Consider the following 27,435-nt stretch of genomic DNA (forward strand, 5'->3'; position numbering starts at 1 on the left):
CACTATATTTTGTTTAGGATGGAACAATTCCGTGTCAGCAAGGATGATATCCTTCACTTCACATCCCCTGACAACAGGTTATTTTAGTTGCAGGGACTACCTCAACGAGGAAAGAAGTTGTCATAGGCCTTGTGACCAGCCTTGATCTCCTTCGCTACATTACAAGAGGAATGAAGACGATGCACAATTCGCTCAAGCAAAATGGTCATTAATGTACTATAGTGTTATATCAAATGTGCAGCAGACACGAAGCCTGCCCCCACTGTTGCCAAGGGTCCTGTCAGAAACCTGTGTGCCAACTCTTATGACTCAATGTTAGTTCACACTACACCGCACCTGTCCTCTCTCTGAACGACCCAAATGTATACCTCAAGCGTGTTTAATAGACTTCACACTTGCTCAAATGTTCTGCAATGCCAAATCGATACTGTTCTTGCAAAAGCCACTTGGTTAGTTTCTTTTTTCTTTTTTCATTTTAGTTTGGTTTAGTTAATGAATTTCTTTTGATAAGTTTTTGTTTTAAATGCTTTATCTGGCAGAGCAGAGGGGCTATCAGTAAGGTCTGGGACACTTTTTTTTTCTTTCTTTTTCGAAAAAAATGGGGGGGGGGGAACATCCTTTGATCACCCTGCTGTCTGGTTTCTAATAACCATGACATTTGAGAAATGCAGTTTATATATACCTCTTTTAAATGTGGGTGGCAGATATCTGCTTTATTTTGTGATATGCTCTATCATATATACTCTGTCGTAGTAAGATTGCAGGTTCTTTGTACCATGTATTGAGACAGATGACACCCCTTTGAAGAAGCCCGCAAGACTTTCACGTTTGCATATTTGCATACCGTTTTCCATTCTTAGTGAAGGTAGAACATCACTACACTGATGCAGGATGGAGTTTATTATTGCTGCAAAGTGCATAAACATGCACAAAGCTCTTGATTGCTTTATATGCTAGTATTAAGACTACCATTCAATCTACAAAATTGAGAACAATTTAGATGAAGGCAGGAGGCTTTTGATATTGGGTACGAATCATTTAACCACAGCTCAAAAAGTGATATTGTGCATTCCTTTCTTGTATTTTCTTATATCATGTAATTTCTTGGGTATACAAATACATATTTGTAGCACTTATCAATAAATTGTTACGCACGTGGCAACACTGTTGTGCACTAGTTTCTGCGAGGGTTTCGCTGCAGATATTTTCTTAATGTTGGAGGGAACAAAAGCGTTATGCAGGTCTTAGTACAAAAGAAACAGTTCTGACAACTTACAAATTTCTACAGCATCTAATGTTTCTGCTCCGGCCAGTCTCCTATTCTCCACCTCCCAACACGTGTGCATGTGTTTACGATCTTGGTACATGGCCACGACAAAGCAAGCAGAATTCTTGAACGCTCCCCATGCACCAAAAAGACTGCCGCGGAAACGGGGACAAGAGGGCATGCCATTAGCCAGCTGATAGAGGTACAAAGTGTGCAACATTGCAAAAGTCGGTGTTTGTTTGAATTCCACTCCTGGTGCTTTTTCATTAACTGACATTCTTTAATAGTAAAAGAGCAGAGAATGACGCGAGCTGGTGTGAGAAGAGGCTCGGGAAGAAAGCTGCCGACATTTCGAACAGAGGCTGTTGTTCTGGACGCTCACCTTATCATTGACATGGTATTTAGAGGTTTAGAAATGGCGTGTTAATGGGTTCATGCGTATTACAGGTCAGCAGCATGCGTGAAGGGGAAAAATCAAACTAGGTTTGTACAACTGAGGTGAACAACCTGCGTCCTTGAGGTGCTTTGTTGGGGTGCAGAAGTGTTAGGTGAACGAATACATGTGCTAAGGCCATGTGGTTATGCTAACTGTTATGCTTCGGTGCTGTGCCTGTATGGTTATGCTATGTTATACCTTCTTAGCTTCAGTGATGGAAATGCTGAGCCGTAGAGGGTGTTCCTACTGCATTTGCGCCAAAGTTGCGCTGAAGCGCACAGTAAGCGACTACTACGCAGTCATTGCTCGTCACGAGAAAAAGAAACCCAACAAGGCGTTTCATCGTTTGACCAAATTTAAACGTGAGCAGGAGCCGTCGCAGCGACTTAGTCTGCTAATCATCGAAGGCGATGCCAGCCCTAGCCAAGCAGTCTCAGGACGCACACATGCACAGCTACGTTGATGCTGCAACAACTGTGCTTTGTTTTCCCCTTGCCAACGTCAAGTATACACCAACTAGCGTGCATTTTGCTTCTACGTTCATGGTTTTCCAAGCTGAGAGGTACGAAGTGGTTGCCACACGAATGCCGCCTTTCGATCCCTAAGGATAACTTTGCAAGATATCGTTTAGACCTATTGTTCACGGTCACTGTAACTCGCTATTCGACAACGGAACACATTGCGTATGTGGACACGCAGTTAACGCCCGCTCTGCACTGGCTCGTCAGAAGCGGCTTCACCATGTTACGTTCGCGGCACCCTGATCTCACGACTCTAAATTGAGTGGGAAATTGCACAAGACACAATGAACCTGAAGTTAACGTGGAAAACCCCCAATTTGACATCATAAATTAGTAACCATACACGCCCGAGGCCCTCCGACGGCGGATCGCGAAGCTGCGCCATGCTGCGCCAAAACTCTATTTTTCCTGCGCCACAATGCTTTGAGGCACTTCCACCACTGTATCTTTCTGAACAGCTTGTTGTGAAGATGCATTCACTCACTTCGCCCACTTCCGTACACCTGCCAAAGCGCCTCTTGTTGTTCACCTCAACCGAAAAAGCTGAATGGAAATCCATATTTCTGTCTCTCAGTAAAAGCATATAGATGCATCTGTAGGAGGTGGCGTCCTTTTGCACGAGTCCTGACCGGCGATGATGGCGTGTCCCAGCGGGCAGATGGTTGTGACCTCAGGCTACGACAGTGCCGGTAGAACTGGCGTAGAACTAGATAAACGTGAGCACTGCGCACACTCCCATACTGCTCCAAGGTACACGTGGCATGATGGCAATTGATGTTCCCGGAGAACTGACAGAACTTATATGTTTACGACGGTGCTGCGCGTGTGACCCGATCAGTACTTTTGTTTCGCACGGACAGCCCCCGTGTATCCACGGCCGGCGTCTACTTCTTGGTCCTGGGGGGAAGGGGGGGGACACTCCGAGATGTGTGCCCCCCGCCCGTACCACACAACCTCTTTAGCCGTGCGTTCCGTGGGTGATCCCTTAGCATATGACGCCCCGAAACGAAGGCACAACGGAATGAATGAATGAAAAGCGTACCATACGGTATCCATGGGCCTTTGATGTACTCTAATTTTATTGAAAGGCTCCTATATGTGTGTAGGGTGATTTCTACGCCAAATCAGGCTGGGCGGTCCGGTCAACCTCTCAATTTTTTTTCTTTCAAACATACGAGGGGTGTTCATGTCAAATCGGGACTTTTCATTTTTCGCAAAAGTAAAATTAACTTACAGGCGAGAAATTAGTTTTATTTTTCAACGTAATCTCCAGCTGCACTAATGCACTTGTCCCAGCGTTTCACGAGGGCTTGGATGCCAGCAGCGTAGAAATCCGTACCGGCGCGTAGCAGCCATGATCGGACCGCATTCTTGACCTCGTTGTCGCAGCTGAATGGTCACACCTCTGACAGGGAATCGTAGAGAGTGTGTTCAAATACCACTGCTGCTATTGTTCATCAACTGCCATTCTTTAAGCTTCGGAGAGAACTTGCACATAGGGGGTTATGGTTGAGTGAACCTTTGCTGTTCACGGCAAGACTGAGAAGTTGCCCAGGATAGCATCCCTCACTACGGCTTGTGGTTTGCAGACATGCACTCTAGGAATTGCAGGAAAGGCATACTTGGGAAGGATAGATGTCAGCAGTTCCTCCAGGTCCAGGTCAAAAGTTGTCCAGGGGTACATGCTGGCAGAGTACAGGGAACACTCTGTATCTCTCAGGGTTGTAAATAAAGATGTAAAATTTATGTAAATTTTGAATGGCATGAAAAAACCTTGTTTTTGAAAGAAAACAGTGATAAAGTATATGGTAGCCATCAAGTGCATTCTCACGAGGGGCAAAATTTGTGGAGTGTGGGGTGACATGGAAGAATGAAGGCGGAATGTAGTGGACAGCCCTGACCCTAAACCAGCATGAAGCAACCCATTCCTAAATTTGAGTGGCTATCCTCCTCAAACCCGAGAAAAGATTGCCCTTCACACGTACGTGTACACGTATGCATTCTTCGCTTCGTTCATACATATTTATTTCATAATAACAAAACTATTAAATAAAAAAAAATGGTTCAGAATTTTCGCGTAACACGTTAAAAGCGATAAAACACCCCAGTGTAGGGGACACAATAGAAGAGACGATCACGAAGAGCACTGATGTACCATTTTACATCCAAAGACGCGGACTCGAAGCGCTGTGTGTCGCTCTGAGCTAGTTCCGCCAGTTCCACTTTGCAAGAAAACCGTCCCTGTGCATGGCGGAAAGTTTTTTGCACGTTGAGATTGCACATGCATTAGATTTAGATCTGCTCGCATTGTCCAGCAATCCCGCTGCGCAGTTTAGTAGTTTAGTACACACATTTTGAAATTTTCGTGTCATACCGCATATGGTAGAATGTATGTAATTGCTGCACATGGACGAATCACTGCGAAAATCAGCAATGCTTGTGCAGAAAACGCATAAAACATGTGCCATTCGAAAATGACAACTGCGACTTATCACGCCTTTCGAAAACAAAACCGAAATCGACAGTCACCGAAACGCAACACGATAAAACGGAAAGTGCTTTCTCGATTGTTGCCTTTTCTTTTGTTATCATAATTCAAATGCCGTTGGAACGAAACTTGAAGTAGATATAGGTTGAAATGTCCAATCTACGCGCGTATAAACTCGTTGTCTGGAACTTTTAGTTTTAGAACCTTTGGAACTTGTCGTCACTTGTCAGTCAGCGCCTGTTGCCGCTAGCAACCGCTGCCATGACAACTCGGCATCGGACGTGACGTATGTCGCATCTGAATCCGTAGGATCCGTAGTAGGGATCACGGGGGACGGGCAGTGTTGCCACACCTACAGATTTATCATGAGATCTACCTACTTTTTGAAAAATCTACAGATCTACAGAGATTTATATAAATCTCATGAGTTTTGGTCCAATGAATGCATCACTCGACGCAGTACGTGTTTCGCATCAGTGCACAAAACGACAACGATGAAAAACGTCAGCAGAACGCGGGAATGAGTTGACCGACTATTTTTTAGAATATTTTCTGCAGTTAATTTGATGAAAACGAGTCAAAGAAACAGCCTCTCAACGCCCACCACAACTGGCCTCCTGCACACAAAACGCATGCTGTTGGGTCAAGCTGCTTTGCCTTCGCCATTGACAAGGATTTGATCCGCCGATCACGAAACTGGCGGGGCTCGCCGGACGAGAAGGACGTCTTCAGCGAACGAACCATTGGCGAGCCTCAACGCTAAATCAGTTTCCCTGAATATTAGGCGAGCTCTTCACCAGCAGCACCAGCACGCTCTTCACCAGCAGCAGCAGCAGCACCAGCTGCAGTCACAAAAACCGCGACATCGCAAACCGAAACCGAAAGTTCCAACGGCAGTGCGCCGCAGCAAGAAATTCCGGCTGTGGTCTTCAGCAGTGGAACGAAATAAGCCCTTGCTCTTCCACTAATTTAGAGACGCAGGCAGACATTCCAGATTCGAAGGCACTGAGTTTTGAGTGGACTCGGATCTACAGATAAATATTTTTTTGCGTGTGGCAACACTGGGGACGGGGTTTTGAGATTTGAGAGGTGTGATCGTGATTTGCTTAGCTTACGTTTGTGATAGGGAAACTGGTGAAACGAAACGCTTATTTCGTCCAGAAAATATTCGCCTCTTGCTACCGATCCCTCCGAAATGACTACTCTAGACATTCGACTGAAGAAAGTGAATAAAATTTACCACGAAGGGGTGAGTGAGTCGCTTGACAGTTTGGTGGTAAGGTAGTGAGAGAAAAGAGTAAACATTGCAGTAACTGAAAAGTTTGGGCGAAGACCAACCTATGTATTATCCACCCTATCTCCTTCATACCACGATAGAAACTTGAAGTCGTTATTAAACTATACACGTGAGCGAAACAACTTGTAGCATTTGTGTTGACAATCGCTGTTTTGTAGTTGAGCACAGTCGATATGGACTGCATATAAACTTCCTGTTTCTGTTCACGTGGTGCATTGATCAGTTTCAAGCTTCATATACAATCCTAGTGAACGTACTGTTAACTAGGTCTGCGTGTGAAGTTTCCAAAATATACTCGTGCTTTTCGTTAACGATTGTCACTTTTCAGGAAGATGTAGTCGGTGTGGTTGTCGTGGACAGCCGAAGTGAAGTGAAACATGAAGGCATCACACTTCATCTTGATGGAACTGTTACCATGCAGCTTAGTGCTAAGACAATCGGAATCTTCGACTCATTTTACTCCTCCGCTAAGGTATGTGACTTTGCAATTGCTGCATAACACCGGGTTGAGAACCCAATAGTTTGTGTCCAAATGGTCAGCTGTGTGTTACTAAGTGCGTTAAGTAAGCGCCTCTCTCTTGGCGCACTCAAATCGGGGGTGTGACACATCCGAAGTGACCGCTAAACAGCAAAAAGCAACTTTGAAGCGCCACACTGACGCTGCATCCTGTTGTCTGCTCATGTAGTGCACAGATGGAGGACAAGTTGGCTTAGTTCGAGCCTATAGCAACGTTGGAAGAGACGACTGGGTTGTGAAGACTTTGTTGTAACAGTGAATGAGATGGAAAAGATGGGACTTTGTAACAGACATAATAGGAGCTTTTTACTGTGAAGACGGCTGCATGGCGTGAAAATGTCTGCCCTAAAGCGTTTCCGGGGTATAACCACCAATTCCATGTGGGAGTTGTCCTGTAATACAAAAGGATCATAAGAGTTACAAAAATATTACAGTTTACTGAAATCAGAGCATTGGGTAACGTAGAAAGTCCGTATTTTGCTTCCAAACCCGCACTTCGAAGGTTGTCCCGCCACCGCACAGGAAGTACGTCATGGAAAACCTCTAGCACCCGGGCACTTGTCGTCTGCTTCCACACACTTCTTTGAAACTGGAACTCGGAAAGCTGCACAGTCTCATACTCTTGGGTGCGCAAGGGGCACTTGTGTTGCGTTACGTGAGTGGAGTCTGACACACTCAGGAGCACCTACTGAACACTTGTGTATACCCAGTGTCTCGGAATGCACATTTAGTCTTTCTTTCTAATTTTTGTCCTCTCCGTTTGGAGCATTTCATTAATAGAGAGAAGAAAGTTCAGGCTTGCCACACTCTCTACCATTGCGTCCAAATGCAAACATTTTCCTAAAATTATTTTGCTCAAATATTCTAAAAAAAGGTGGGGGGGCAGCTGCCAGTAAAATCATTTTCAGGTCTACGTTATCCAACAATTTTTGCTGGCTATGTTATATGCACTCCGTTTTTACATTTAACTTCATAAAATTTTGTTCCTGATGTCTAAGGTAACCTTTACGTGATTCCTGACTCCAATATTTCCCCCATAAACTGGGAATTTTAATCACACTGATCCAGCTGCATAGAACTACTTGAGCAATAAATTGATTTGGTTTGATTTGATTTACAGTTGAACCTCTATATAACGAATTTGTAAATGCTGACTCTTTGTTTCGTTAAATCGAGATATTCGTTAAATGGAACACGCCAAGTTAAACGAAGATGGCCGCCGCACTACCAGCGCCGCGCGTTCCGCAAAACGTCATTTGTCATGAAACGGGTACTAAGGTAAGAAGGGCACAAAATATCAAGCTTTATTCATTACATAATGCTAGGTAACACGTAATTTGTGCACAGTGTCGCTCTGAGCGTTCATTACCTTCGTAACTCCGGATGAACCTCGACTGCTTTATCCTACGCGCTCGCGTATCGAAGTTTCTTTGGTTCACTTTCACTCATGACGTCCGGAAAGAACAATAGTACGCCGCCGAAAAGAACGAGAAATGGGTACATGTCGCGTAGACGCCTACGCTGATGGAACCTTGAACGGCAGCGGCATCATGCCCATTTTACCACCGTCAGCATTAGCGGCGCGAACAAAAAAAAAGTAATGAAAAGGCACAAAACCACAACGTACTGTCGTCGTCATCAACACAAGCAGATAAGACTTCGCGAGGCGTGAGCAAAAAATGTCAGCAATGCGTGTTTTCTTGTCCGAAAACGGGTGCGAAGAGAGCCTCGCGCGGAAACGGGTGCGAAGAGAGCGAAGAGAGCGTCGCGCCGGCGCGACGCACCGTCGCGGCGCACAGCATCGGCGCACCGATCACCGGCAGAGGCGAAGCACACGTCGGCACGTTCGCGCCCCCAGCACGTGACGACCGAAGTAACCAACGAAAACTCGCGTAAAACCAACGGAGAAGGAAAGTTTCTCCTCCTTTTCTTTGTGGTTAAGGGGTAAAGAACGCGCAGGAGAGCCCGGGGACTTCGTTAAATAGAGGTGACCAAACGAACGTATTCCGTTAAATCGAGCTCAAAAATACATTGGCGTCTATGGGGACGCGCTCGTGCAACGGAAATTTTTCGTTAAACGGAGGATTTCGTTAAATAGACGTTCGTTATTGAGAGGTTCAACTGTAGTCAATTATATCGTATACACCAGTGCTTCCCAAACTCTCCTATACTGCGGCATACCAAATATATCAGATTTTCCTGATGCCACAAGCTTTTCGATTTGCGTGCAAGGAGAGTAATACACAGCATTGGTGCTGAAATTTAATTGGACAATTACTATAGTCAGAGTGAATCAGCCGGGCTGGAAACCTTCACAAAAAGAAAAACACATGGTAGCAGGAATGTCTGTTCCTGTTCACTAAAATGAGCTAGTTTGTTAAGCCTTGGGGACTGCCACCATGAGCCTTTTTTGTGACACAGATTAGTGGTCAGAGCATGGTCAAACAACATCATCTGCGGTCCCTTTTTTCAAGTTCCCGAGCTGTATTGCGACGTCCATGCTGAAACTGTCAACCCACAGTTTGTGAAACAGTGGCATAGGCAACTTCCAAACATCGTACAGACAAACAAGCTATGGTCAAGGGTTATATCATATATGCGTACATGAACAGGGTATTGTGTTTTTGAGTTTTATGGTCCTTGAAAATTAGGGTTGTTAAAATTTGGTATTTGTTTGAGGAGCCGTACAACAGTGTAAAATCGTGCAATGTCGGGTGGAAAAGGAAAAAAAAAAGAGTGCTTCTCGTATTTTAGATTAAAACAAGAAGCCGAATTGGTAGTGACTAGTGTTCTCCAGTGCCCACATTCGTGGCTGAATTGGCACTTTGCCAAGCTAGTTTTCGGGTTTTAGCCTAGGTGAGGATGATGCCAGTCGGGGGATAAAAACAGGTTTCACCTGGTTCCACCCTAATAGGCCATGCCCTACATATGAACTGTGACACAGCATAAGCAAAATGTATTTTGGATAAAACTGGTTCTTGAGAATAATTAATCATGAAAAGCTGGAAATAAAACGAAAATATCTTTGTACCACCTGTGGTCGCCACAATTGGACTTGCTGGAGAAGGACCGCAAATATATGGCAAATTTACAATGTGATCGACATGTCACACATCAGAACTTTCTTCAGTGTTGAAAGGTGTGCTCGAAAATGTTATAAAAATTCTGGATGTCCCAGGTTTGTTGCTGCAAAGTAAGCAAGCTGAAAGCAGAATATATTTTTTACATTGTTGGCCTATTATTCTGCAATTTTCTTGGGCACAGGTGGCATCACTCTTACTTTGGAACTGACTCCAAAAGGGCACATTTAGGAAAGATATGACAGCGATTGTTAATGCTTGAAAGTCGTAAAATACAGCAGCGGCAAACTAAATGATGTAACCAGGTTTATGATGTTACATTACCAGTCAGACCTGCACATTCATTTCAGACATTGGAAATGCATACAGGGTAGTGTCCTCTTAATTCTTATCTGAATACAACAATATCTGTACAATACAATATCTTCAGGGTGTCCCACGGAAAAACCACAAGCCATTGCAACCTCGAACCACTTCAGTTGTGTCTTTTTCGACATGTACTACAACTTCCTCATTGACATCTGAGAGCTAAAACCGATAATTAAAAAGTTCGATAATTAATTACCACTAATTAATTGACAAGGGGCGATGAAAATATTTTTGGAATGACCACACAACTACCAAGCACGTACAGTTGGTTCCATTTGCGTAGAGCACTCTGTTTTTTCTTTAGCCCCTGGCCCTTTTTCCATTGGACACCCTGTATACAATACAATACAATATCTGAACCAAGTGCCTATCTTTGTGGGATCTTTCAGAACCCAATAAGACTGTCATTGTGAGCCTGGACATCCAGACAGTTGTTGTTACATCCTTCCTATAAATCACAAGCCATCTAGTGTCACCCAGTATTACGCTATCTTTCTCCTGCTCAAATGAGACTGTTTCGGCCATACGAAAATTGAATACATGTGTATAAAACTCAAATACAGCTGTCAACATGCATAGCAGTGTGATAGCTGCACACAAGATCCATTTGCGGAGAACTAAATATCCATTGTGACAACATCTTGCATTCATACACAACTACCGTATTTTCCGGTGTATAACACGCGCGTTATAGTGTAAAAAAAAGTGTTCTGAAGAGGTCCTGTGCGTATCTAACAGTGCGCATTACACACGGAAATATTTTCCTACAGAGTTCCTTTTCAGGTCAGTGACATACAACTTCTAGCCTCTTCCAGAGTGTGCTGTGGCTTTCTCCCATATCTCTTAGGGTCAGCTGACAAAACCGCCAAAAGGGCACTGAACTTCATAAGGGGTTAATGATGCTGCTTAAGGATGCTATTCAGCAGTCAATAATCTTGAATTCATTTCAGAAGAATGGCGTGATTGAGAAGGGACGCGAAACGAAAAGCAGAGAGGAGACTGAAGTACACAGTGACAGCGACGCAGTTGCATCGGAGTTTAATGAATTTGACTACATGTGTTTCAAATATAGCATATGCATGTATGATACACCGCTTTGGTTTAATGTGTGTACTGGTGGCAGTACAGAAGCTTGTAGCACCATTGCGGTGCGCGTTATAGATAGAACATTTTTCAAATTCGGCCCATTTTTAGGGGTGTGCGTTATACACGAGTGCGCATTATACACAGGAAAATACAGTAGCAAGATTTATTAAATGCATTTGTGTTACAAATTTGGTATACATGTACTTCTTTAGTTGAACATGGAAGTGCATCAAATATATGCCTGCAGTGACTTAAATATTCCTTTTCCATTCCTGTAGCCTGTACAGTTGATTAGCTACACATTAGAGATCGCCAAGCCAGGAAAGCTGCCTGCAGGAAGAACTGAGCTTCCGTTTGAGTTCCCTTTGAAGACCAAAGGAAACAAGACATTGTATGAAACCTACCACGGCGTATTTATCAATATCCAGGTGAGATATTGCTCACTCTAAGTAGAATTTGTAAGACTGTGTAAAAGTTGTAATCTTTCTCTTTTTTTTTTTCAGTATCTGCTCAAGTGTGACATGAAGAGGTCGTTACTGAACAAAGATATGCAGAAAACAGTGGAATTCATTATGGAGTACAAGGTAGTGAATGAAATTATGTTGTCAGATGTAGTGGCATTACATGTGTATTATGAAAGTGAACTGGAGCTATGAGACACAGACAAAGATAGATAAGTTGACACACAAACGCTCCAATAACAACAGTTTTTACTCGCCAAGGTGTACACATATCTGTTCTGCCGTGATCGAGGTAATGAAGTATTCCGAGTCATGATGTAAGAACTTTTTTTTTTTTTTTTATCATGTGGCCCCTTTTGCTATGACATGTGCCATCACTTTAAACAGAAGGCCAAATATATGTGCTGGATTTGTTGCACTTCTTACCAGTACAGACTCGTGTGGTGTTGATTTATGTTCCGTTGTGATCTGGAATGTTTATGCTATGGTGAAACCATGCTCTGTTTGTCCCATGTACTATCTTGAGATCTTACATGTACTTAACATGATCTTCCTGGCTGCTGCACCACCCAAAGTGGTTAGCTTTAAAAGCAACATGTGACAGGATGTGGCTTCTGGAGAGGACAGAGATGCTCTTGTACCACATCATTGGTTCTTGAGCAATGTTGGCTGTATGAGCAACATCGACGATTGCACTCTGTACGGACTTCTGAGTAACAACACAACATAATATACAGTCGCTGACCGACTTTCCGGACTTGGTGGTGACCGGTAAATGGTCCGAATAATACAGCAGTCCGAAACATTCGACGATCACTAAATTAAACTTTATTTTGTCACAGCTGCACCAAAGAAGTCCGTAATTGAACCCGTGGATGCAATAAGGGGATAAGTCGGCTCATCTGCTTTCTAGTATTTTTGTGTCTATGACATCTACGTAGCAGTATGTACCTGCCAAAGAAAATTCAAGATCGTATTGCAGTTTATTGACCCGTAACAGAAGGGTAAGAAACAGGAAATGCATGTGTGTCAATGGGATGGATAGTCAGATCAAGCCCGTTTTCTACACACGCATACAAATGGTGTAGCTTAAATTTTGCTACGATGCGGAAATGAACTCCCGCTTCCACTCAAAAAACACGTTCTTCGTACCTCACGTGACTGTGTCAGCAGTGCTACTAAGCATTGTAATAGAAAAAATGCATGCACTATGCTAATGAGTCGTATTATGCTGGTCATCTTAGGATATCATTTTCAAGAGTTTGCTCGTTTATCAGCCCGATCATGGCTGCTCCACTACACACAGGTTCTTTTTTTTTTGTTCTGCACCAAAACCTTGTGCATGCAGTGTTGTATAGGAAAAGGGGATAAGTTATATTTCTCGATTTTGTTCAGTTTCTGCTAAATCACACGCCCCAAAACAATGCTAACAAGATATGCCTGTAGGGTAGACACATACATGTACATTACACATTTTGCATTTGCGTTATTCGAGGAAACCCAGATGCAATACTTTATTCATTTGAAGTTTTCTCGGTTTGGGATTTCTCGACTTATCCTGTTATTGCACCCACGGGTTCAATTGTGCCCTGTTGCATGTGGCGCATGCGTGTGATGTTGTCTGCTTCGATTCATGCAAGCGTCGTATGTTAATCATACACATTTGACAACACTGTCAACTCGTTCACGATGTCGACGGTTGTGCGTGGTCAGCACATTCGTCTTCCGAGTCTGATTTGCTTTCTTGCTGCACGAGCACTTGCCACACAATTTTGGCATCCGTCAGCTCCGTGCACAGCTCAAGGTTATTGACAATACCAGTGGCAGCGTGCCCAAGCACAAACTTACTCAAGTAGCGTGCAGCACTACCAGAAGCGCCACAGTGGCGTCACCTAGCGGTACGGTTAGGAAGTTTTAGAACAGTATCGCCTAGGATTCCAATTACCAATCCAATCCAAGCGCATAATCTAAAACGGCGAAAGTTGTCACCGTAGAGCCAAAAATGGTCGTATTGGTGCTTGTCTGCAAGTGTTTTAGTCCGGAAAGTTGTGCCTTCAGACTTTGATCTGACTGGAAAAACGGTACTAAAAATGTATTGATTCTATGGCAAAGGTCATGGTTTCGTGTGATAGTCCGAACTATCAAACGAGTCCGAATAATCGGCATCTGAAGAATCAGTCGGCTACTGTACTCATGCCCATTCCCAGCTCTACACACACTAGTTTGTTGAGAGCTCGACATGACTGATTTTCTGCCTCGTATTATTCAGATCGTATGACAGCTATTATTAGAAGCACATTGCGATATGGCAGTTATGGTTAAAGGCTTATTTGTAGTGTCTTTGCAGAGAGTAGCACCCTGACTAGAAAACTCTTGGGTGTACTCTCACAGAACCGTAGCGATGGGGGGGGGGCGAGAGGGGCAGCCGGCCAGGCCGCCCTAGCCCGAGAGTGTACCGAACGGCAGGCCCTGGTGGGACAGGATAAAGCGGAAACAAAGAAAATTTGAATTTACGGTCTCTGCAATACAAATACGCGTTTTCATTACCTTGTTTACATAGCTTCTGACGACAATGAGAGAGGAAAGGGCTTCAGATTTACCCTGCCCTGGGCGCAAACTTGCCTTGCTACGGCTCTGTACTTTCGCACGCTAGTTACACCAGTGACCAAACTGAAAATATACTGCTGACATCCTTGCATGGCTGTTATTGTAAAAGTATCACAACACCATGAGCTTCAAACCAAACAGTGCCTCCAACCCAACATCTTTTGCAAATTTACGTTCTTGTAAATCACCTTTCGAGGATATTCTCCCGAAGAATGAGAAAAAAAAAAAAAAACGTGCAAAGTGATGGAGTCCTCCAATATAAATCGTAGCGAGCTGTTGCAATTCCTTAGTCACACTTGACTCTGCTGTGGGATTTCCACATATTCTGAAATGTGCTCTCAAATAAGAGGCGCTCAGCCTTGTCTCTGAATATCAGCTGAATATATATCTGTGTTTCAGGAAGGGGCAGAGAAAGCGATACCAGTACCAGTGAACATAAAAATATCTCCAGAATCAGTGCAGAATGTGCAGGATGTAAGTCAGCATCGTCTCATCAAAATCGGGACTGTCTTTTGCTACTATGGAAATCTCAGCATGGTTTCCCTTGTTGTTCTCATTTTAGCGCTCCAAGGTTCCCAACTTCCTACTGAAAGGCCGCATTGACAGCACCTGCTGCTGCATTACACAACCATTCACTGGAGCGGTAAGATACCTTTCCAGATTTGAGGGAGCCAAATCGTGGTCACGCCTACATGTGCCAATTACTGCTCACTTAATGGGTCGTCTACAAAATTTGTATATGTAGGCAGGTAGCAAAACTCCCCTGTGTATTCAGAGGGATGCCGTGATAGAGGCCGTCTGTGCCATTGATTCGTTGCGCGGACCACTACGATTGTAAACAAATGACGCTCATGACTTTGTAGATGTGTACGAGCGGGGCAACAGTTATATTTTGCAATATTGAAATTATGAATAAACTATTAGAGTATACACACAAATCATGCACATGTCATAAATATTTTTTGTTTATGATTGTGCTTCTACTACCAACAGACAGGATCTCTCGCGCATCATGAAGATAGCCGTGTCGATAGGTCTCACTTGGTATTGTTGCTGGCTTTCGCTACCGGTTTACATTTACTTTGTTGTGTGTGCCTACCACAATTGTAAACAACCCTGAGGATTATACTGTTGCTCACTTTTGCCATCAGTTTACTGTAACTAGACTTTTGTTACCTGCGTAATATACAGTGACAATGTTATCAGGCTCTACTAAGTAAATCCCTGTTTCTTTATGAGAGTATTTTGTGCAGTAAGCATAGCACACAATGTTCTCCATTGGCAACCTGCACTGTTGCTAAGTTGCAAAGAACACAATTGAATGGACATAGGACACAGAAAACGCGAACACTTTTATAGCATTGCAGTACACATTCATGCGAGTGGCAAAACAATGGGTCACACATGAACAGCCCACAGGAAATTATTTTTGGAGAGGAACCCAAGCAAGGAAAGTAATTAAAATTAAGTGTCTGGCAGCAGTAGAATTTTTTAAATATTTTTTGTTTTGTTTTCGTTCTTCTGTGAGGTGATTTTGTTGTTTATTTTTGCTGGACCTGGTGGCTCGGTCAGTAGTGTGTCTGCCTGCTGATCCCAAGATCGCGGGTTCAAACCTGACCGAGGATGGTGGCAACTTGGTGGAAGGGTGCAAGTTGCTCAGACACGCCATCTTTTGTGAAGGAAGGTAAATGTGTTGTGCGTTGTGTCGAGATTTCAGCGCACGTTTAAAGAAACCTCAGGTGGGCACAATTGATCCACAGATCCGACAACTGCGGTGTCGCTCATGGTCAGAGTTGTCTCGCGACGTAAAGCCCTGAATTATTATTATTAATATGTTGTCAAGATTTAGTGATTCTTTTGTGCACTAATTTCCATCTAATGAACAGAGTTGTTGTGTTGTGCCAAGGCTGTTTTAACTTTGCTAGATAATCTTGATATCTACTGAGACAGGCGAGCACATAAACGTGTATGACTTTATTGTTTTGCTTTCTCATACAAATTGGGTAAGTGATCACTATGTTCAAAATCTAAAAGAGCTTAGACACATAGAGAATCTCTTTTAGGCGCAGAGCTATATGTAACATACTCGTGGATAGCATGAAAAGGTACAATAAGACTATATACGATGCTATCGGCATTCTTTTTTGACATCATGGTAGGGAAGGAGCTTTGACGGCCATCTTCCACTTCCCACTTGTATGCACAGTAACACTGCACACTATATTCTTGTACCATAGATTTGTGTGGAGCGCTGTGACATACCAATACGATCGATTGAGCTACAACTGGTGCGTGTGGAAACTTGTGGATGTGCAGAGGGGTATGCAAGGGATGGTGAGTCATTTTTTGAAATATGCAACACATATTTATAACAGTTGCTTCTGCACGCACGAATCAAAATCACATCGTCAGTGACAGGTGAAATTCTGACCAGTACTGGAGGTCTACATGGATAAAAACCACATTGGCATTTTCGACGACTGCCATATTTGAATTGTTCATGTTCTTAGACACCTTGAGGCTTGTGTTGTGTTTGTCTGTTCGTGTGTCCGCCTCCGAACAGATACTTTACATCGTTTTATAAAGGGGCACTTTGCAACATGAAATATGAGAGTACTGCATGCCGGAAGAGTGGAATATTCTGTAGTTTGTTCCCACGTGAAATGTTTGCATCTGAGCAGCGTCACGGTCCCTTGATAGCTTTCTGGTCGTGCAGCTCCATAAAAAAGTTGGCCTAGGGACAGCGGGAGCCACGTGGCGGCGGCCCGATCGGAACCCATTTAAGATCCCGCTAGGGCCAGTCATGGGAACGGCAGATGCAGTTTTGAATTTGTGCTTTTCCAAACATCCTACAAGAAAAATTGCACAACACCCCCCCCCCGAAAACCGATGGATTGTAATATCCATGACCATGTACTCGATACGTGGCCTCTGTCTCTCCTAATTTCCACTTGACAATATAATTAGAGCCTGAAGTTTTCGGGAGATATTTTTTTCTAGATTGAGGGGTAAAAATCGGGTACATAAACATGCGCTCTAAATTCATGAAAATTTGTGTGGAAAAACTTCCAGTATACTAAACTTGGGGAGAAGTCGGGCTCAGTTACTCCCACTAACTGTACTGATTTGCTACAAATGGTGATTTAACTGCTTGTTTACTGCCAAACAAGCCAGTGTACACTCCTATAGATGTCTCATTGAGTGGCTACTTGAGGGCAAAAATCTGGTTTCACCCTACAGAGGCAACCTTCAATTCAGGGTGCAAATACGGGCAAGAATCGGGTCGAACCCTAAAACCTTAGGCTCTAAATATAATGTAAACGTTGCAGTTTTTTTGCATTTTCCTGCTAATTTAAAGTCCCACGAAGTAATGCTGATGATGACGGGAAATGTACGGAAAAATTGTACGTTGCAATGATCGAGTGTCACTAAGTTGAGCTGACCAACCGAGTGTGATTTATTATGGCGCTATATTAATTATATAGCAGACATTTAGCACACTTTAGCAAGATTTATGCTACTGGACATGATTCTACACTCTTTCCCAGCTTGCGAGGGTATGCATAGTCATCAACATCAACTTCACCTAGGAAAGTTTTGTGCGTGGGTGGAAGCACTGCCGATTCCTGATATCCTGCCAAAGCCTCAGGCTTCCAGCATTCTGATCCAAGCGGCCTCCATAATACAACAACACGACACGCGTTGCACAATTAAGATTAGCATTTCATGATACGTACGATTACTGTGCTTACCAACCGCTGAAAATACTGGGTGTACAGTAATTATCAAAATAATTAACAAATTACTTATTTGTGTGTGCATGTATGGGTGTGCATCATTATTACATATTGGATCAAAACAAACAAACATGACCATCTGCACATGCAGTGTGTAACATCTTTTTGTTTTCTAGCCACCGAAATTCAGAACATACAGATTGGTGAAGGAGATGTGTGCCATGGCATCAACATCCCAATCTACATGGTGTTTCCAAGGCTCTTTACTTGCCCAACGCTAGTCACAAACAACTTCAAGATTGGTGAGTTGATAATCACGTGCTACGCATATTTCTTGAAGAAAAGAGTGAAAAGCAATACACAAGAATAATTGATACAAAACAGGAGTCTGGGAAAAAAATTATTTTCGAACTTATCAGTGCGACACGAAACGATACATATATAAGAAAACTACACCAATCTCCCCGAATCACTCTCTTAATTAGCTGGAACTCTTGCCCTGCTCTCTCTCTCTCAAAATTGCTTGATCCCTGGCCAAATGCAGCCGACCAACGCTCTGCCCTCAAAGCTCTTTTAACCTTTTTGGACACCATAGGACTTCGATCCTTATTGTGAAGGGGCTCATTATTTCATTTCACACCAGCATCACCCAGCATCACCCAGCATCACCCACATCACCACCAGCAAGCACCACCAGAATATCGCCCTTGGCGATGAAACTCTCCATTCATCATCTCACTGTAAAGTTGCTGTTACACCAATCTATCCTTTGACATTGCAGTCTCATTTCTTGATGCACTTGTAGGAGCTATGAATGAGAATGATGACTGTTTCTATTTGACAACCTAGTGACGTGATGTAGTCATTAAAAGACCACCAACCACATAGCCAACCCAACGCCTCCTCTAACTAGATGCCTGCTGAGATGGCGCAAAGTCTCCCGCGTTACCCTTTCCCTCGTTTCCCTGGTGTGAAAGGCAGTGCCGCCGCGCAGCTGCCTTTCGCACCACCAAGCAGACAACAGCCATGATAAGAAATGGAATCGAATAGTTTTTGGTGTTAAGCCGACCTCCCTCCGATATTCAACACATTGTGAGTGGCGAAATACTGCTTTGTTATCCCATACCTGCCAAGTCTCCCGATTCACCCGGGAGGCTCCCGGATTCATACCGGTTTGTACGACTGTACGACCGAGAAGCAAATCTCCCGGAAAATGCAGTTTCCCCTTCTATATCTCAAACTCCTGCTTTTTCTGTGGCCACACAGTCGCAAACGTCGATCCAATACCAGTGCGATTGCCATCCGCATCACTGCATCTTTCCGGTGCCTCCATGTTATGGACAGAGTTCAAGGGTTCTGGTCATGGTTCTAGTTCTAGCACTTCTAGTTTCCTCCATGTTTTCAGGCAACAAAGGTGCCTTTGCACTGTTTCTGCCTTGCATATTGCACGGCTCATGGTTCAGTGTAAGCGAAACAAGTATTTACATGTGTTTCTGAAGCAATACACAGATGAATTGGGACGCGTGATCGCGTCCAGGAAGGGCACCTTGTGTTCTGCACAGTTTACGGCTGCGACGTCAGCATTGTGTATGAATCGTGGACCGACATTGTCACCCATGTTATGTCGACGAAGCACAAGAACCTAACTTTACAATAACTTGCTGGCTTTCTCCTACACCCCCCCCCCCTCCCCAATTTGAAATCTCCCTAAATTGGATGTTCCCAAGTTGGCAGGCATGTTATCCTGTACCCACGTTTTTGCTCTGCCTCTGAAACAAGGAATCAGTCGAAAGCAAAATGAAGTGCTGCTGTGCGCTGTTTTGTGCGTCGTCCGAGCACAACAAACAATCAGGCGTGTCATTTCACGAGATCCCTGCGGACTTGAAACTCCGTGAAACCGACAGTGATTTCTAGAAAGGACTGGCAACCGTCCAGCTGCACAGTTCTCCGCAGTCTTCACTTCCCCGAAAGTGACTTCAAGACCGATACGAAGCGGCGAATGTTAAAACAAGGAGCTGTGCCCAGTATCTTTTCCCAATACCCCTCATACATGCAGCCAGTCCAGATAGCAGCATCAGGAAAACGCAATGTGAATGCAGCCTGTCTCGGAAATGAATGAGCCGGTACCTATCTGGATCGGGTTAACAACGACTTCCGACTATGTGGCAGGGGAAATAACTGCAGAATGTAGCACCTCCATTGGTGAGGACGAGGGAGCCCAGGAATCAGTGTCGCCAGGCCAGGCTGTGCCTGTGCAAGTTACGCGATCTTTCGGGGCCCAGACATTATGGGCTCATTCGCCCAGCTCTTTTAAGGGAAACAAAAAAATTCTGTAAAAAAGAACTTGAACACCTGAAGAAAGAATGCCACGTGGACAAGTTTCTTGCTGTCGCAAGGGATTCTGAACACGGCATAAAAGCGAAGCTTCTCATGGGCCATGTACAAACTTTGAAGTAGAAAGGACGATGCTTACGTGAAAATGTTGGACGTTCATTTATTCTATTAGCGACCACGAGTTCATTCTTCCTCCTTTTTCAACGTTACAATGACGATTGTTCTTACATGCTAATAACTTCCTTTTCGTTTGTACAGCAGACATCACAAAGAGAATATGAAGACACAGATACGATTGAAATTATGTAACACACTCCCCCTGCAATGAGCTAGCTCATTCTTACACAATTTCTAATGGGAACAAATGTTGAACTGCGCGCCTCAAAGTTTAACCATTAGGAAGTTTTACAACACAGGAACGGACTCTACCGTCTCTACCAGGAAATGTTTAAACCACATGACACATCCTACAAAGTCCCCTCTGCATTTTTTCTTCTTTCAAAAGAACCAATGCGTCGACCTGCAATGCCGAAGAATTTGAAACACTTTGCCAATGAGCTGTCTTAAGTTCGTGTAAGTACCCATGTTGCCTCCTCCACCAGAATCATTCCAGTAATGATTCTCGATACTGCACGGCTCTTTGAAGTTGTTGCTGGCTTGACATAGGAAACCTAGTAGTAGGTATAATACGGAAGTCAGCAACCTCATCAGTCGTTTCCAGACTAAAAAATGCAGGGCTCGGCCTCTGTTGTCTCTGAATAGACAAATGTAATGGGTCTGGAGTTCAGCGTCGCCTCCACTTCGGTAAGCACTGTGACTAGCTTTTCGAGCTTCAAGCTGCTCCTTCCAAGTGCCTTTCTGAGTGCAGTCTTGACAGACCTCACCAACCTCTCCCAGAATCCACCCCACCATGCTGCTTTTTCAACTATAAATTTCCAATGTATGTGGAGCCCGGAGAAGTAATCCATGGCTTGTGCACTGCGAAGTGAGTTCCATAGCCTTCGAAGATCTTTCGATGCGTGTTGAAACATGAGGGCATTATCTGAGTAAATCATATGACAAATCCTTCGTCTTGATACGAATCTACAAAAGGCTAAAAGAAATGTTGGAGTACGCAGGTCGGTAACTACTTCCAAGTGCACAGCCCTTGTGACAGCGCAAGTAAATAGGATCATATAGCACTTGCAGCTATTTGTCGCATCCTTGTAGTAAAGCGGTCCCCTAAGTCCACCCCGACTACAGCAAATGGCTCGTCCTTCGTGACTCTGTCTTTCGTACTCTGAATTCGTATATCTTTCCAAATCCCAGATTTTTCTCAGCTCGTTAGACAGCTCTGCCTCTTGTGGTCCGACTGTTACCCCATGATGCCCACAATCGTGCATACAGTAGTTGACGCTGTATATAATGGACAGTGTACTGTCCAACCAAAAACTGTATTCACCGCCACCAGATCCTCGATGTGCTTTGTCTCGCCCGTAGTAACTCTCCAGTAAACGTCGGCGCCTATAAGCATTTCGATCCCGCGTTCACAGATTACGCCAGTAGTGGAAGGTCAACAACATGCATTCCTGCCTGATGAAGCCTTGAAATTACATCGCTGTTTGGTAATTCCATGACATCATTGCATATGTCTGGCATTTCCAGAGCTTCTATCTGTTGTTCTGTTCTGTCGTATTGACTTCGTAGCCGAACCTCGACGCGGCGACAACTCCTTTTACAGGGAGCGTTATTGCCGAACGTGTGAAGTGTGATCTGTTCCTCTCCTACTGGCCGACGGTTGAGTTTCTCCAAAAGAGATCACTTAATAAAAGACCTCTGGCTTCTGCCATCAAGAAGTACTCGCACCATCTGACGTTCGGTTTCGCTCTCGGCCAAAGCATTTAAGGTCTGAAGCAGAACAGTGTCTCTGGCAAAACTTGCAGAGCTCAGGCCAGCAGACATGATCAGCGTTGACGATTGTGCGGTATTCAGACATGTTAACAGATCGCACATAACCGTTAGATGTTTGCCTCCATAATTTAAGCATCGAAGTCTATTGGCATTCCTACAGTCCCTTGAGCAGTGGTATTGTCGACCACACCGAAAACATTGTCCCTGAGACATCAATTTGTCCTTCTTCGCTTGAAGTGGAATTTGCGTGGAACAGCTCTCTGTACTGTCTCATGAGAAGTCTTGTGGCTGATGGATCCCGATGTCAAAGTGACGCTTCTCTCGTGGCTAGTGATCTCAACCCTGAGAAAGTCTAAATACGAGGTTAAGTCTTCTTTGTTGTCGATGTGCTTTCTGTCGTACTCAATGTTGAGATCGCCTGGAACAGCCTTTCTTAACGCAGAAAGTAGTAAGACACCATATGACGTTGACGCAACGTTGAGGGCCTCGAGTGATCGAACACCGGTCATCACTTCGTCCTACAGCCCCTGCAGTTTCGTTACTTGGCTGGAGTCGTTGACTTTGGGCAAGTTCAGAAGTTGCGTCAAGTGCTCATCGATTATGAGGTCGCTTATTGAATCTTTCTTTCAACAGCTTCGAGGCAACATCATAATTATCTGCAATGAGTGAGAGTCCAGATATCGCCGTTGCAGCCTTGTCGGTGAGGTAACTCCTTAGATACTTGAACTTGTCGATCTTATTGATTGACTGGTTTCGATTAATGGTGGAATCAAACTGGTCCCAGAAACTGCTCCAGTTACGAAGATCCCCATTAAACTTAGGAATTTCTAGCTTCAGTAGCTTCACTGCTGTCTCCATAGCATTCGTTGAAGTTTCGACTGTACTGTTGTCTCCTGCAGCTTGTTTCTGCCCTCCCGATCTGTTGACAGCAATTCTGTCGTTCTCATCGCTTATGTTTTGCAAGGCTTGAGACTTTGCGATGCATATATTGTCTTCATACGTTTGGGAGCTTGCAATCTCTTCGTCATAGTCTTTGTCATCTGTGATGAGCGCTTCTATAGATGTGTTCAACTGTTGTAATGTGGCCTCTTTTACCTTAAGTAGATCTAGCTTCTCCTGAAGGTCACCCCTGAAGCTAGTTGAGCCTGTTCCATTGATTACCGTGAAAACCGGACTATAGGTCGGACCCACGTATAAGTCGACCTTAAGAACCAGCGAAATAAAAACACAGACAAAAGGCTGTGATTTCAAACACACAAAAAAGTCACGATTAGTTTAATCACCAATCAATAGTTTAGTCACCAGCGGCATGGCCGAGTGGGCTAAGGCGTCCGCTCGTTGGTGGTAACCAAGGTCGTGCTGAAGACTGGGAGGTGGTGGGTTCGAATCCTACCGCCGGCTGTGCTGTCTGAGGTTTTCCCTGAGTTTTCCGAAGACTTTCCAGACGAATATCGGCACAGTTCCCCCTGAAGTCGGCCCAGGACGCATACTAACCCCCCTGTCCCCCACTCCTTCCTGCTGTCCTCTCTCCATCTGTCCACATCTGTACGCCGCTCATAGCCACAGTTGCTTCGCGGCGCTAACACGCAATAAAAAAAAAAGAAAAGTTTAGTCTTGGTTGCATTGTCACTCGACGTCCGCTTCACCGGCGACTCTGGTTCGTCCGAGTCGGATGACTGCTGCTCATCCCCGCTTGCCCAAAGCACGTCATCCTCTGTTCCATCTAAAGCGTTACTTATGCTGCACTTCTTAAAGCTCTTGACGACCATCTCTTCGGGAAGTGCCCGCCATCCCGCTACGACCCACTCGCACGCAGTTGAGAGGGACGGCCGCCGTAGTCGGCCACTCAGCGTCTTCAGGTTACTCTGCAGTAGCCACTCGTTATACAGTTCGCGGACACGGTCCTTGAATGGTTTATTCAGCACGACATCGAGTGGCTGAAGCACTGATGTCATGCCTCCCGGAATCACGACGAGGTCGCATTTCGACTCCCTCAGCGAGTCTTTGACACGGTCTGTGAGGTGTCCCCTGAAGGAGTCCAACACAAGGATGTTGCGTCGCTGCACCAGGGCACCTGGCCGCCTATTCCAGACAACCCAAATCCGGTCGAGCATTAGGTTTTCGTCCATATATCCCTTAGGGTGATTGCGCACAACCACATCGCGCAGGAATCTTTCCTTGGGCAGCGCCTTCCGTTTGAAAATGACGAACGGAGGCAGCTTTCGACCGTCTGCCGTACATGCGAGCATCACGGTGAACCGTGAGTGTTCGTGCCCAGTTGATAGCACTTTGACTTCTTTGGCTACCTTTGTCCGTTACAGTAGTAAGACATGGCTAAAGGCTCCAACTTTCTGTGGTGGAAAATTAATTTTTCCACGGGGCTCCAAAGTCAAATCCGCGGGCGTCCGCGAGTAAAAATCGCAAATTCCGCGCCATTCTGCAAGTGTGGCACAAATGCATGTCTGGAAGCAGATGCACTCAGATCAAGCCAGTCAGTACCTCAAAGAGTGAAACACACTTTTCTGTTAGCCACGTTATTTTCGTCGACCTCCACCGACGCTGTCGACCCACGCAGCACGCCAATCTTCGTGTTTCTCGAACAGTTCTGGAATTCGACGGCGAAGTGCGTTCGGCCCCGGTATCAACCCGACGTTGGTAACTCGCGTCTCCAAGAAATTCCTTATTTTTCGGGCGTCCAACCTTTTTCAGCGGAATATTAGCGGCAATGAGTGCTTCCAGAAATTCCGTAACAACGTCCATTCTTGCTTCCCGGGCTGTGACCACAGAGCCCATGCAGCGTCTGCAATCTTACATCACGCTGCTACAGTCCAGAACAACCAGCAGCAACGTTATTGCCTCGCTGCGTTTCTTCCTGCCTTCGCTTCAACTTGTCGGCGTTCATGCGGTGCCTGTTGCTCATTACGTGGTCGTCGATCGTAGATTTACGTCGATGGTCGACAGACTTAGCACACACCTTGCAAAAAAGGATGCCTCCGTCCTTATAGAATACGGCGTTTCTGTATTCCCGAGCGCGATCCCGCGCAGTTTTCCGCAAAGGTGCGACGTGACATCGTACGAATAGGAAGGCGTTTGTTCTCCACCGTTCCCCGAGTGCACGTGCGCGCTGAGCCGCTGACCCTATCTCATTTCTTTACAACACGCGGGGAGAGGAGAACCGTGCCATGTGACTCGCGCTGGTCGCGCGTCTGCTGTCGGCGCCGTTTGCACGCATCGCTCTAAGCAAGTTTTTTTTTTTTTTTTTTTTCACAAGGCTTTTTTAGCGAAGGGCTGTTTTAGATCTAATAGGCATTATTGACTAAGAGAGCATAAATTATTACTTGCACAGTGAATTACAGCATTCCGCGGAGTTTCCGCGGAAAAAAGGCGATTCTGCGGAAGATCGTCATTTCCACGAAATTTCACGGAATCGCGGAAAGTTGGAGGCTTTAGACATGGCATGTCGAACCACACTGGTGTCTCGTCCGCGTTGCCGATTTGGCCCAGCATGTACCGATGTACCCTCCGTAGCTGGATCACGTGCCGCTGGAAGTTGACAAGTTTGTCCTCGTACTCTTCGGGAAGTTTCTGGCAAACAGATGTCCGGCGCCGAAGACTCAGGCCCTTCCGCTTCATGAATCGTCGTACCCACGACGGGCTGCCCTGAAACACCGTCCTGTCAAGGCTGGCAGCACGGGCGAGCTGGACAGCCTTATTCCGGATTGCTTCGTTGATGACGGGAAGTGGTCTTTGCTGTAGACCGTGCACTAACGCGTATAGCTCCTCTTCGATCTCTGGGTGCAAAGGCCCATTGCCACGAAAGGCCCATTGCCATTACATCTAATAACTTCCTTTTCGTTTGTACAGTAGACATCACAAAGAGAATATGAAGACACAGATACGATTGAAATTATGTAACAGACCAAGCAGTAAACTATGGTGCCAAGCAACCCAAGTGGTCCGAAGCGACCATCCGACAATGTATAATCCTGCTCAACTTTTCAGCAAAGTCGTACGAATACATGAGGGCAGAAAACCTCTTTTCCCTTCCCTGCAGTAGCACACTTCAAAATTATGTGAAAAAAATAAGGATGCGAGAAGTCCAGGTGCGAACAAACGTTTCTATATCAAATTTTTGCCAAATTGCGGCCGTGCGGAGCGTCGCTTCATCTGTTCCCTCCCCTTTTCCCCCCTTATTACTGCACAGTGTTTTGGTACTGAGGTGAGAATTTTGTCCTACAGGGTCAGTTCTGGCTACTGTATCGATTACAGCTCGAATTATAAAAAAGAAAGCACAGAAAACACCCTAAAACTGCACTTCTTCTGCGGTTCCACGTAGAACTACATTGGCGATGCAGTGCAGAATGCTGCGCCATACCACGGACAACTGCGGAAACAGGTGGCAGATGGCTCATAATGGAAGCGCGCTCGCCTCGGCAGGCATTTAGTTAGAGGAGGCCTTGGCCAACCACACTGTGCTTTCAGCAGACGTAGCTATGGGGACTAGCCACCATCAGCCGCATATAAAACCAGAAGTGGTGTGCTTGTGGTCATTGTATCAGACTCTTCAACATGGGTCAGCCGCGCAAAGTGTGCATGCCATTTGAAGAGCGAGAGTGCAAAGCGCAGCGAGCCGTGCTACTCGTTTGCGTCATCGTACACAAAGTGTATATGACCCGGAGATGAGACAATGTGAAGTGTAGGCCGTGAAGCGAAGACAAGAAAACCTGATGGTGATGACGTTTTATTTGTGCTCTGTTGCTTCACTTCCTCACCCAAAGGGGTGAAAAGGCATGTTTTTTCTTGTTCTGAGGGAGAGAATCTTCTCTTTGTAACTACACATTTTGCAGGCTTTCGTGTTGGTGCATTTTGCTGGCTTCATCCTCGCACAATACACTGGTGTTTCTTTATAACCAGTAGATAACGCGCTGGCAGTACAACAACAGTTACAAACTGATTAAAAACACATTTCGAAACCCATTTGGGTTTTATCATCAGAATGACGACCCTGACATTCACACGCTGCTTTTGCTTCTGCTTTGTGCACACTGGTCTTTGCTTTAACTTGGCTCAGGTTATGTGGGACACCCCTGTGTGTGAGAAGTAAAGTATTCCTGGCTTATGAAAATATGTTTGAACATGATTTGTCAAATGGCATGCAGTCACATAGTGAAGCATGTACGTATGCAGCTCTAGGTTTTCACGATTTCTGGTGTATAGCTTAGCATTTTATTTCACGCTAGATTGTTTTTCTTTTCAGAATTTGAAGTCAACATTGTCGTCGTGTTTGAAGATGATCACCTCATGACAGAGAACTACCCAATAAAGTTAACTAGATTCTAACTTTT

General features: G+C 44.9%; 2 protein-coding genes across 5 annotated transcripts in view; both read left to right on the forward strand.

The window, feature by feature from the left end:
• Positions 1–1,162, forward strand: part of LOC135385184 (cystathionine beta-synthase-like protein) — a 40,877-nt gene extending 39,715 nt beyond the window's left edge. For 3 of the 4 annotated variants that reach the window (XM_064614376.1, XM_064614374.1, XM_064614378.1), the window contains one exon: positions 88–1,162. In XM_064614376.1, coding sequence (XP_064470446.1) covers positions 88–212 — 125 coding nt within the window. In that variant the 3' untranslated portion in view covers positions 213–1,162. The remainder of the gene's footprint in view (positions 1–87) is intronic. The other variant, XM_064614377.1, reaches the window with a different exon arrangement.
• Positions 1,163–5,762: 4,600 nt separating this feature from the next.
• LOC135385185 (vacuolar protein sorting-associated protein 26C-like) lies at positions 5,763–27,435 on the forward strand. Its single transcript, XM_064614379.1, has 9 exons — positions 5,763–5,961; positions 6,338–6,481; positions 11,340–11,489; positions 11,565–11,645; positions 14,529–14,603; positions 14,692–14,772; positions 16,367–16,463; positions 18,043–18,168; positions 27,348–27,435. Exons 1-9 carry the CDS (start codon positions 5,908–5,910, stop codon positions 27,428–27,430), a joined length of 891 nt encoding a protein of 296 aa, XP_064470449.1. The 5' UTR covers positions 5,763–5,907; the 3' UTR covers positions 27,431–27,435.

Source organism: Ornithodoros turicata, chromosome 2 (genome assembly GCF_037126465.1).
Source record: "Ornithodoros turicata isolate Travis chromosome 2, ASM3712646v1, whole genome shotgun sequence".
NCBI lineage: Eukaryota > Metazoa > Arthropoda > Arachnida > Ixodida > Argasidae > Ornithodoros > Ornithodoros turicata.

Excerpts from the sequence above, each read along its gene's own strand:
- LOC135385185 (XM_064614379.1), top strand. The coding sequence starts at position 5,908 with ATGACTACTCTAGACATTCGACTGAAGAAAGTGAATAAAATTTACCAC. Across the intron at positions 5,962-6,337 it reads ATAAAATTTACCACGAAGGG|GAAGATGTAGTCGGTGTGGT; the intron begins GTGAGTGAGTCG and ends GTCACTTTTCAG. Across the intron at positions 14,773-16,366 it reads CACAACCATTCACTGGAGCG|ATTTGTGTGGAGCGCTGTGA; the intron begins GTAAGATACCTT and ends CTTGTACCATAG.